The following is an 11,451-nucleotide window of genomic DNA, read 5'->3' on the forward strand; positions in this document are numbered from 1 at the left end:
TGAAAAGTCAGATTGAGGAAGAAGAGCCAGGAAGAAAGCTTGTGAAGGCACAGTGGGGACATGGGAGGAAGACCAGAACATCTTAGAACCAGAGGAGGTGCTGCAAGGAGGAGGGAATGGGCAGTCAGTTTGGTCCAGCATTCCTGAGAGGCTAACTGTGTGAGAGTGAAAGTATCGATTGGTTGCAGCCTCCACATGTTGGTCATTGTGGAGGTAGAGTCATGGGCCCGAAGCCAGTTGGTGGAGAGTCGAAGTGTGAAAGGGAGGTGAGAACAGACAATAGGGAAATGCCACTTGAAGGAAGTTTGACTGTGGACTGGAGGAAAGGGGTCTAGGCAGTGATGGGGCCAGGAATATGGTCTGTAATAGATGGAAGAATGTAGGGTATGTAGAGTGAGCTAAGAAGGTGCCAGATGAGGGGTTAAAACACAAAGAGGGGTCATGGAGAACCAAATGTTCTTGAGGAGCCGGGAGAAGTCTTAGAGAGGCCTTCCTAGCCCCAGAGGGAAGTGAGAGCAGGTGACAGTGGAAGCAGATGGTTTTGATGGTGTGGCAGGGAGGGGCCTCTCTTTTCTTAACTGAGGAGGAGGTGGAGCAGGGGCTGGAGGGAGGGCCAGTCTTGAAGAGGGGAGTGAGCTGTGCTTGAAATAATCTCTGGAAAGGGAGACAGCAAGCCAACCAGAGTGGAGATGGGTATGAAGGCAAATCCAAGGTTTAGAGACCATAAGCTTTTAGCTGCCTGGTGCAGGTGGACAAAGCAGACATGATGATTTACGGAAAAAAAGCTGGACAAGGAGGTTAATGAAGGCAGGAAGGGACTGAAGGATGGGGAAAACTGCAGGGTCAGAGACAGGGTCTCAGTGGTAGTAGGTGATTTGTGCCAGAGTACTAGGACCAGCCAAGTGGAATGGTGGGCTGGCGTTCTGAAGGAAGGTCAGAGCTGAATGGAGGTCAGTGCAGTGGAGGCAGGGAGAAAGCTGGGATGTGCTGGGGGCGGGTGGCTGAGAGGGAGTGGAGGTCTGGGAACTGGCAGGACAAAGGATTGATGGGAGGTCCCTGAGGAGGCCTAAGTCACCAGGATAATGGCAGGAGTTGGTGAGGTGGGGAAGAAGAGCCACTAGTGTACAAGCCAGGACAGATGGTAGTCCTGAGGACATGAGGAGGGGCACTCTGGAGGCTGGAACCCTGGAGGAGCAGTGCCTGGTGGGTACTGAGGAGAAAAACGACCCTTTCTACCTTGGGCTTGGAGGGACAGGGGTATAGGAGACAGAACAGAAGCTTTGGAGAGGACTGAGGTCTGTCTTCAGGGTGAACCAGGTCTCTGTAAGAGCTGGAGGGAGGGAGCATTTGGAGCAGAAGCAGGGGTGTAGAGTGGCTCAGCTTTTCCAAGAGAGCTGTGCACAAGGATGACAGACAGGAGCGATGCAGGAGGTGGGGGTTGGGGGAAGTGTAAGGAAGGCTCCCTGAATCTGAAATACCAAGAACCACCCTCCCACCCACCCCCTAACCAAGAAGGTGAAGCTTCTGGCTCCACATCTGGCCCCTATTGGCATGAGAAGACCATCAGGGCTCTGGCCCAGCGGGCTCACAGCTTTCTCCAGGAAAAGCTGACGAGGATGGGGTGTGGATGTGACACTGCCTGTGGCCCCAGGCCAGCTGAGGCTGGGCCAATCCCCACTTTGTCAAGCCTGGCCTCCCCAGAAGTCAGAGGCTTGGCTACTCCATAGGTGAGCCTGTTAGTCTGACAAGGGGCTTTTGGAACACGCAGCAGGCATGGCTGTTCTGCTTCAAGTCTTGACTGCGCCTGCTCGCGGGGATGAGTGCACAGCATGTTTTGGTTTCCGTTAGATTCAGGGCCTATGATCCAAAGAGAGCCCTGGGGTTTTGTCCTGGTTCTGTCTCTGCTATTGATGTGGGGGGAGAATTTGGGCAAGTCTTTCCCTTTTTTGGGCCTCTCTTTCCTTATCTATGTGCTGGGGCTGTGACTGACACCCTCTCTAAAGCCAACTGTCATCTGTTCCTAAGATGGAAACCCCTCTTGCCTGGTTTCCATCAAATCTCATCTGAGCTATGAACTGGTAGGTGCAAGCAGGCCCTGGGACCCCAAAAAACTCTTGGAATTTTAAGGGTGTAGAAGTCTCCAGCATTTCCTCAGCTCTGATGCTCATACTTCAATCATATGTTTCTTCTCACACCGCCCCCCCCCCCCCCCCGTGGGGTGTTCTTGACCACAGGCACAGGAAGTGGCTTCTTAAGGCTCAGCACCATTCCTCCATCCTCCTGTGTTTGTTTCTCATTCCCTGACTGAAATGCCAGCAGCAGGCAAGTGTTCCTTGAGCTAGACATAGATTTCTAGATACTGGCCTTAGAAAAAGAGTCTGGGAAGCTATCAGGCAGTTACACCTTCATGTGAAATAATTGGTTTGATCCTTTCCCAAAGAAAAACAGACTTTGATAGAAGGAAGAGCATAGGTGGGAGTCTGGGGCGATAGGTAGGAGGAGGAGGGGGAAAAGGGCTACCCTAGGCGGCTGTGAAGGCTTCAGGAACCCTTAACCCATGACCTACCTATTCTTTCTGCTCCTTTTCCCAACCCTAGGGCACCCACCAGGAGTGAAGATCTGGCTCTGTCACTCCACCTCTCCCTTTTCCTTCCCTGACCTAGGGTCCTGGGGATACTTCAGGCTATTTAGTCTGGTTGGGAGTAAAGTGAAGTGGGGTTGAGTTCTCAGGGTTCCACAACTGAGCTGCTAGCATAGAATTTCAGTGCCACAGTTCAGGCACCATGGCAACTGACTGAAATAAACGCTGGGCTTCACAGTCTAAGTTCTGCAGTGATGTCATCTCCAGTTCCTGCCTGCTGGGCCCTGTGGCTAGCTGTACCCTAGACTGTATCAGCTGCTCACGCTGGAGTATTGACTTCCTTCTCAGCCCCCTCGCCATCTCTGGAAGGAAGGAGAGTAGACACAGGAGCTTGGGCAGGGGTAGCTGGAACAGGCCCCACACAATCCCAGCTCCTTGCCTGCTGCTTAAATGTTTTGGTAGTTGCTATTGCTCTTCCTTGGCTTCAGCCATGAAACTGCCCAAGGGGTCCAGGAACTCTGTGTCCTGTGGGCAGCACCTAGAAAAGAAGGTGCAGATGCCTTCATGGCAGGAAGTAAAGCAGACCCCTGTGATCATGGCCATGATCAAAGGTGAGAGTGTACCCCTGCCCTGAGCTTGGGCCCATTCCTCTCTCTGCTGGGCGCTGAAGGTGTCCCTGCCTTCCCTACTGCCTCCTGCAGACTCTCTTCAAAGTCCACAGAAGATCTGTGCCTCCAAGCTGAAACTTATAGGCAGTGATTAGCTGCTGGGAATTTTGGGGGAGGAGGTGGGTAGGAGATGAAGGGAGCATGAGGCATAAAGTGAAGCCAGCTTTGGAAAAAGGCTATAGATTTATTGGAGCCTTTAACCCAGCTTTAGCTTTCCTCACTTCCCTTGAATCTTACTTTCAACTGACAGGAGAAATACTAATTTTTACTACATTATTAATGACTGACTATTGCTCTGTTTAGGAGGTGGTTTAATAAGTGATCAAATGTTTGGGCTCTGTTTGCTGATTGTCTCAGAATTTTCACATTACCAGCTTGTGTGACTTTGGGCAAACTGATATTTTTAAGCCTCAGTTTTCTCATCTGTAAAATGGGAAAAATGATCGTCTGTATCTTACAGAGTTGTAAGGAGGCTTAACTGAAATAATCCATATAAAATGTTTAGTGTATTTCCTGGCACAGAATAAGTTCTTAGTTAATTGTAACTATTACCTTTCTTATGCATTGCCTGTCCAAGAGAAATTACATTTTATCTGGGAACAGTATTTCACCCAAGGAAGCAGCCCGATGGTGGGATTTGTGGTAGTGTGACATCAGTGGAAGCAAGGACCCCAGTGTTCTCATGGTGCACCGTGTTTGGGGCTTCCTGCCTCTGATCTGGTGGGCCCAGACTGAGTGCTGCTTTGTCCATTCTCACAGGTCCGGGGCCTGCCAAGTATCTGCGGCAATCCTGCACAGGCTACCTAGGCCATGACAACACCATGTTCCAGGAGCCAGCCTGCACTCTGCACACTCGGCACTCGGAGAAGCGTGAGTGTCCCCCACATCCATCACCTCTTGGTTGTAGGGTTATTATTGTTAGATATTTGGAGGTGGCATTGAGAGGAAAGGAGCCATTATCTGTAGCTGTAGGCCCTTGGGAACCCAGGCTTGCCCTGAGCTGGACATCAAAGTGATCTGCTGTGTCCAGATGGATGTCAGCAACTCTGAAGGCAACTCTGGGCATCTTCCAACTGCACCTCCTGAGGGAGCTTTAAAGGGATGCTATCACCGTCCAGCTAGCAGAGCAGGGTCTCCTTTCTGTCTGGTTACTGGCTGGGGCCCTGCAGTCTGGCTACTATGGATTCACTAGCCACAGCAGCTGGGCAGGAATAGCTGGGGATTGGGAAGAAAGTGGTGGGAATAGCAGCTCCCAAAGTTTCCCAGGTGGCTTAGAAACCCCTGGAAGAACAGGAGCAGAGGGTCACAGAGAAATGGGACTGCTGGCCACGGCCAGTGAGAGGAGAGGCTGGGCAGGGGTATGTATCTGGAGGTCTGAGATCTAGGGTGCCTGCTAGGCCCCTCGCTGGGGTGACACACTTGCCTCAGCAGGGGGCTCCCATGGCTGAGGCTGCCCCCCCCTTTTAAAAAATGTTTTCCCCTTTATTGATTTTAGAAAAATAGGGAGAGAGAGATAGAAACACTGATGAGAGAGAACATTTATTAACCACCTCCTGCATGCCCTACACTGGGGATCGGGCCCACAACCTGGGCCTGTGTACTGACCAGGAATTGAACCGGTGACCTCTTGGTGCATGGGTTGACACTCAACCACTGAGCCACACCAGCCGGGTGGGCTCCCTTTTTTATTGTTGACAATATTACAGATGTCCCCCATTCCCTCTCCCCTTGTCCCCCTCCACCCAGCCCCTGCCCCTCCCCAGACCTTCACCACACTATTGTCTATGTCCATGAGCAATGCATATATGGCCTTTGGGTAATCTCTTTCCCTACCCCTCTCCCCTCAGAGGTCTGTCAGTCTGTTCCATGCATCTATGCCTCTGCAACTATTTTGTTTGTCAGTTTATTTTGTTTGGTCCTCCTTTTAATACTAATAATAGCCACCATGCCTACTATGACCGCTTAGCACCAATCCCTGACCAGTGGACCAAACTGCTGTGCAGCTATTATTTTATCTGTCCCTCTGAACAACTTTTTGAGAATGTTAAAAGCCCCATTTTACAGATGAGGATTCAAAGTTCCCAAAATACCCAAGAGCCCAAAGAATTGAAAGGAAACCCTTATCCCCTCTCTTGGGGAGGAGGGTCTCACCTGTGGACAGTCCAGGCTCACCTTGGGGCAGCCTCTGGGGCTGACTGAGCTCCTCGGCTGCCTCTCCTGCAGGGATCACAGATGCATGCAACCCTGAGCCTTGCTATTTCTTGAATCCTAAAATAACTCGGTTTGGAATGTCCAGCTGCCTGCAGATCCCGATGAAGGAGCGCATCTCTAACCTGTGTAAGATGGGATGGGGGGTGGGGGGTGGGGGGTGGGAGGTTAAAGAATGGAGGTTCACCCTTAGGACCTGAACAGGGGCAAAGGATCAGGACTCCTCTCTCCAGGTGTGTCTGTGGATGCTGGCATCTCCTTGTAGTTTCACATCAAGACACTGATGTCACCATGTCTGTGTCATAGTACTTAACAGCTTAAAGCCAGTGTTATGTATATATGTGATAGGGTGATTGTTATGATAAAAGTGGGGCTCATATTGGGCCTCATTAGTATTGCCACGCTAATGAACTCGTGGACTTTAGGATGGTTTCTTGGTGTTATCACAGGGACAATGTCAGAATGCTGATAGCTCAAGGGTGATGTTCTGATGACATTTGTGGTTTTTATATTATGACAATAGTGTCACATTCTAATATCAGGATGGCCTAAGTCCCTCCCCTGCCCATAGCCCCATGATGGGTTGGATGTGTCCCTGCCCAAAGCTAGGGTGGTTCTAGTGAAGTCACACCAGGCTGGCCAAGGCCTCAGCTCCCCACCTTCACCCCTTTCAGGCTTGAGCTCCACCCCAGCCTCCTGCCACTACTGCTTGGAGAAGACCCACCCTCCTGGGGAACGCAGGGCTCCAAAATACACTTTCGGCTACCGGTGCCCATACAGAGTGACGGACCCCAATCCGGCCCCCAACCGCTATGATCTGCCACTCTTGCTGGGGCCCAACATTCCCATCAACCGAGCTGCTCCATGCTACAGTGTGGCCTCCACAGACAAGAACTGGTTCTGCAAGAAGAATGTGGCAGGAGGTCCTGGGCCAGCCACGCACACCCGACCTGAGCCGTCTGTCTACCAGAACCGCAGCCCCATCTACAGCATGGCCAAGCGCTTTGCCTACCCGATGGGCCACACACCTCAGCCTGGCCCGGGTTCCCATGATGTCCAGCAGGTCACAGTACACAAGCCCCGCACACCTGCTTTCACAATGGGCATCAAACACTCACCCTACCTGTTCCCTCTGGTCATTGACATTCACAACTGAGGCATCTCCTGGTGTATTCACACACTCCTCCCCACAGAGGATATTTTCTATACCAAATTGAGCAACCTAGGTTTTTAGAACAGTTTTATTATTATTATTATTATTATTTTTATCAATCCTCACTTGAGAACATTTCTCTATTGATTTTTAGAGAGATGGAAGGGAGGAAGGAGGGGGAGAGAGAGAGAGAAAAATATCAATGTGAGAGAGACACATCAATTGGTTGCCTCCTGAACACCCCTGACTGGGGCCAGGGATCAAACCCGCAACACAGGTGTATGCTCTGGACCGGGAATCAAACCTTCAGCCCTTCAGTCAGCAGGCTGACACTCCGACCACTGTGCAAAACTAGCCAGGGCAATTACCTGGGTTTTGAGTAGCAGAGCTGGTGCCTGATATGTTTAGCTCACAGAAGGTATTAGATAAATATTGTTATTTATTAATTTCTTTATTTTGCAAATGTTCATGATTGCTTCCTTTGGGCCCTGCCCTGGATGAGGGGTGGGGATACTGGGAGGCATTACAGGGGCCTTGTCTGGGAGAAGTTCTGTTCTAGCTCACCAGGGGAGGCCACATGTTCTCAAGAAGCCTTGGGCAGAGATTCTAGGGGGCTGAGTTCTAGTCCTGTCTCTGCCACTAGTGTGCTGTGTGGTCCTGTGTAGCTTCCACCCATCTCTGGGCCTTGGGGTTGACCTGGAGGATATCCAGGTTTCTTCCAGGTCCAGAACTGTGTGACTCTGGTCTCTGACAGTGCTCAGTATGTCAGAGGGGAGCAGAGCAAGTGGGTGGGCAGAGGAGGGGAAGGGTCATTCTGAGGGGAGTTTTCCTGGGGAGGGTACCAGGAGGACAAGCAGAGGTAATGTGTAGAAGGAAGGGTATTCCTGGTGGAGGTAAAGATAAGAGCAAAGGCAAGTAGATGAGACCAAAGGGTGCAGAGCAGGGAGATGAGGAAATGCAGAGGGTAACAGCCCAAGCTACAGGAGGCTGGCTGGCAATGGGACCAGATGATGGTCAGCTTGGAGTGGACTCAGACTTTGTCCTCAGTGCAGTGGGGCTAGATAAAATGTAGTATTTTCAGAATTCTTTGGGCAGAGAGAAAAGGTTGGCAGGATGGGCAGAGATTGAAGGCTGTACAGTCAGCCTAGGAAGGAGGCAAAAGGGCCGAGCAGGCTGGTAGGAGGAGGGTCTGCATGTCACATGTTGTCTTTGGAGAGTCACTTGTATGTCCCCAGCCTCAACAGTTTAGCCCTGCAGTGCCTGTTAGAGGAGGAGCCACACACCAGTCAGGACGGTACAGTGTTGCTTCGCTCCTGAGTCCAGGCCTTGCCCACCGCCCCCAACCCTTTGACTTGGCTTTTGGGAAGACAGGTGCCAGCTCTGGAAAGGCTAAGGTCTTTGTCTTTCCTTAATTCTTGGTATCTGGATTTCCCATTCTGATGTGCCCCATGCCTGGGACCAGCCCCTCTCCCAGCCCCCTGGACACAGGCAGTGTGAGGGGGGACTTCTACCCCTGCTCTGCAGCCTGGGGCCAATGGCAGGAGTGAGGGTGGACTATGGAGAGAGAGGGGCTGAGGGGAAGAGGAGAGGAGGCAAAATGTCCCCCAGATCCCATGGCTCAGGCAGAGACACATTCTTCTGCATCTCTTGCCCCAAGAGCTGAGAGAGGAAGGAGAAAAGGCCACTCAGAATGTTCTGATGTGTCTGCTGCTTCATCTTTGTGCATTTGAGAAATATTTAGGCTTTAATTGAAAATGAAAATTTAATTGAACTAACTTTTGCCAGAAAGTAGCAGAGAATATCTTCAGAATATTAAAAGAACACACACACACACCTGAGTATTTTAAAAATAGGCTTGTAGAAAAACTCAGGTCATACCTGGCTCTGGGCCTGAAGTCCCTCCCCCAGGCCCTCTCAGGCCCGGAGTATTGTGTTATCCTGTCTTCCACAGTCTTTGACAAGCCTGGGCTGGGCAGGCTTGATAGGGAGTGAGTGAGCTTAGGGACCAATCTGTCTTGCAGCAGATTAGAAAGATGTCATTTTGCCAACAATGCCATTTATTTACCTTCCTTCCTTCCTTCCTTCCTTCCTTCCTTCCTTCCTTCCTTCCTTCCTTCCTTCCTTCCTTCCTTCCTTCCTTCTTCTTCTTTCTTTCTTTCTTTCTTCTTTCTTTCTTTCTTTCTTTCTTCTTATTCCTCATCTGAGGATATTTTTCTACTTATTATCAGATAGAGTGGGAGGGAGGGAGAGACAGAGAGAAATATCAATGTGATAGAGCCACATCAACTGGTTCCCTCCCGCACTACCGGACCAGGGCCAGGGAAAATCCACACCGAGGTACATGCCACCTTGACTGGAATTGAACCCGCGACTCATTGGTTCACAGGCCGACACTCTGACCATTGAGCAAACAGGCCCAGGCAACATTTTCATTTACTATGAAGGCTGCAATAATTAGGGATGCTTGGGCTGCAAGTGTTGGGTAGGAGCGGGGCTGGCTCTTTTCAGCAGCTGAGGCTCTTCTGTTACTGGGTCAGAAGAGCTACATGGCAGCCTTTGAATGAGGATTTTCTATCTTAGTGCTCAGCCCCTCACAAGTCCTGGGGGTAGAAAAATGAGGAAACTGAGGCACAGAGTCAGAAAAGTAACTTTGGCCATATGACAAATTAATGGACTGTCTCTAAATAAAGGTCCAGGCTCCGCGTGCGAGCAGGGTCGGGGTTCCGTGTGTGAGCAGGGTCGGGGCTCAGCGTCCGAGCAGGGTCGGGGCTCAGCGTGCGAGCAGGGTTGGGGCTCCGTGTGCGAGCAGGGTCGGGGTTCAGCGTCCGAGCAGGGTCGGGGCTCAGCGTGCGAGCAGGGTTGGGGCTCCGTGTGCGAGCAGGGTCGGGGCTCAGCGTGCGAGCAGGGTCGGGGCTCCGTGTGTGAGCAGGGTCGGGGCTCAGCGTGCGAGCAGGGTCGGGGCTCAGCGTGCGAGCAGGGTCGGGGCTCAGCGTGCGAGCAGGGTCGGGGCTCCGCGTGCGAGCAGGGTCGGGGTTCCGTGTGTGAGCAGGGTCGGGGCTCAGCGTCCGAGCAGGGTCGGGGCTCAGCGTGCGAGCAGGGTCTGGGCTGTGTGTCACCAGAGTTGTGGCTTAGTCTGTGACTAGTGTCAGGGCTCAGTCAGATGTGAGACCCTTGACTTATATTAGGACTAAATCCTACTTTTTGCCTTCATGACTCACTCTGGGACAGACTCCAGCTGCCTCCCTATCTGGGTAGGGACTGGAAGTTAGCCCTAGAGCTAGAACTAAACCTAGTGTGGTTTTGTGGTCTTATGGGAAGGAGAGAAGGAATTTGGAGGGTTCAGAATGCATATTCAGGGGATGAAGATGGCCCTGCCAAGAAGGAGACGTGGCCTCTAGGGAAAGTGAATGGGCTTGCCTTGTGCCTCAGCCTGCAAAATGACACAGCTATTTAATTTGGGATCAAAGTTTTGACAAAGTGGTCCTTATCTCTTGGCCTTGCCTCCCTCTTGAATTTTAAGTCAAGGCCAAGAGATGGGGACTGCTTTGTCAAAAGTTTGATTCCAAAGTAGGTAACCTGCAGAAGGTCAGGTGGGTATGGCCTCCCAGGCCTGTCTGAGTGTTAACCCCACCTTTTAAAAAAAATTTATTGATTTTGTTTTAAGAGAGAAGAAGGGAGTAGGAGAGAGAGAGAGAGAGAGAGAGAGAGAGAATGAGAGAGAGCGCGGGCGCAATCGATCAATCAATTGGGGGTCAAATCCTCAACCCTGGCATGTGCCCTGACTGGGAATCGAACTGGAGACCTTTTGGTACATGGCATGATGTTCAACCAACTAAGCCACACTGGCCAGAGCCCCACCTCTTTTAAACACCTTAGAGGGTCCAGCTTGACCTGGAAGTAAGTGTGGTCTTATAGGACTTAAATCTTAGGCCTGGAGCCCAGCACTTTATCACACAAAGATTATTTCTTCATTTTGCAAACATTAGCTGATCTGCCTTTTGCTAGGCTCTGGGTATGCCTGAGTATACCAAAGGATGGCAAAGGTTTTCAAGAGTTCAGAGGCTGTCTTGCTGGGAGGATGAGAAGCAGCTGCCTCCAAACCTGAGCAGACATTGGAGGATGGATAAGATTCAAGGTATGGCAGGGTGCCCACCAGAGCTTCTTTCCTTCTTTCTAGGGGACTCACTCCATGGATCAGCCCTACCAGGGCTGGGTGGTAAAACTACAATCACATGACCCTCCTATAAACTGGCTGGGGGGCTGGTCTTTGTCATTCTATTGTTGTTGAAGAGATACTGAAGGCCATTTGTTACTGTGGCTCACAGGAGCTGGGGGCATGGTGGCTCTGAGCCAGGAGCAAATGTGAAGACCTGACTTTAGAAAAACACTAATGCACCACAGACAGGCACACAGGTAGGGGTTGTGCACAAACACACATCCCTTACCCACATATACACAGAGGCAAGACAGACACTCCTTACTGCACATGCTTACTTGTGTATGCACACGCATGCACAGGCACCCCCAGTATCAGACACACTTAAACACAGGCTTTATACTACACTCACAGGGAAAGATAGACACAGCATACACTTATACTACACGTGCAAACAGACACTACAGTATACACCACACACATCCCTTTCCCCCAGGCTCACTCAGAAGGCCCAGTGCCCTGAAGAATAAAGTAGAAAAACCAAGGCAATGCCTCCTCTTCTCTCCATGCCAGGCATAGGTGCATAGGGGAGATCAGGAGGATCTCTGTGCTCAGGGAGTTGGGGCATGATTCTGGGCCCCCGGGGTTAGAGTTGCCACTGGCTGGCTCCTAGAGTCTTACCTCT

At 51.2% G+C, this 11,451-nt stretch overlaps 2 protein-coding genes across 2 annotated transcripts; one reads left to right on the forward strand and one right to left on the reverse strand.

The window, feature by feature from the left end:
- The first annotated feature begins 3,071 nt into the window (after nt 1-3,071).
- On the forward strand, nt 3,072-6,613 carry ODF3L1 (outer dense fiber of sperm tails 3 like 1). The gene is made up of 4 exons (XM_036247396.1): nt 3,072-3,192; nt 4,009-4,119; nt 5,473-5,586; nt 6,132-6,613. Exons 1-4 carry the CDS (start codon nt 3,072-3,074, stop codon nt 6,611-6,613), a joined length of 828 nt encoding a protein of 275 aa, XP_036103289.1.
- A 2,663-nt stretch (nt 6,614-9,276) lies between these two features.
- On the reverse strand, nt 9,277-10,801 carry LOC118637756 (small proline-rich protein 3-like). Its single transcript, XM_036273351.1, has 2 exons — nt 10,797-10,801; nt 9,277-9,715 (listed from the first exon to the last, which is right to left on the reverse strand). The coding sequence occupies exons 1-2, from the start codon at nt 10,799-10,801 to the stop codon at nt 9,277-9,279; spliced, it is 444 nt and encodes a 147-aa protein (XP_036129244.1).
- Nucleotides 10,802-11,451: the final 650 nt, after the last annotated feature.

Source organism: Molossus molossus, unplaced genomic scaffold, assembly GCF_014108415.1.
Source record: "Molossus molossus isolate mMolMol1 unplaced genomic scaffold, mMolMol1.p scaffold_m16_p_1, whole genome shotgun sequence".
Taxonomy (NCBI): domain Eukaryota; kingdom Metazoa; phylum Chordata; class Mammalia; order Chiroptera; family Molossidae; genus Molossus; species Molossus molossus.

Excerpts from the sequence above, each read along its gene's own strand:
- ODF3L1 (XM_036247396.1), top strand. The coding sequence starts at position 3,072 with ATGAAACTGCCCAAGGGGTCCAGGAACTCTGTGTCCTGTGGGCAGCAC. Across the intron at positions 3,193-4,008 it reads GATCATGGCCATGATCAAAG|GTCCGGGGCCTGCCAAGTAT; the intron begins GTGAGAGTGTAC and ends CCATTCTCACAG. Across the intron at positions 5,587-6,131 it reads GGAGCGCATCTCTAACCTGT|GCTTGAGCTCCACCCCAGCC; the intron begins GTAAGATGGGAT and ends CACCCCTTTCAG.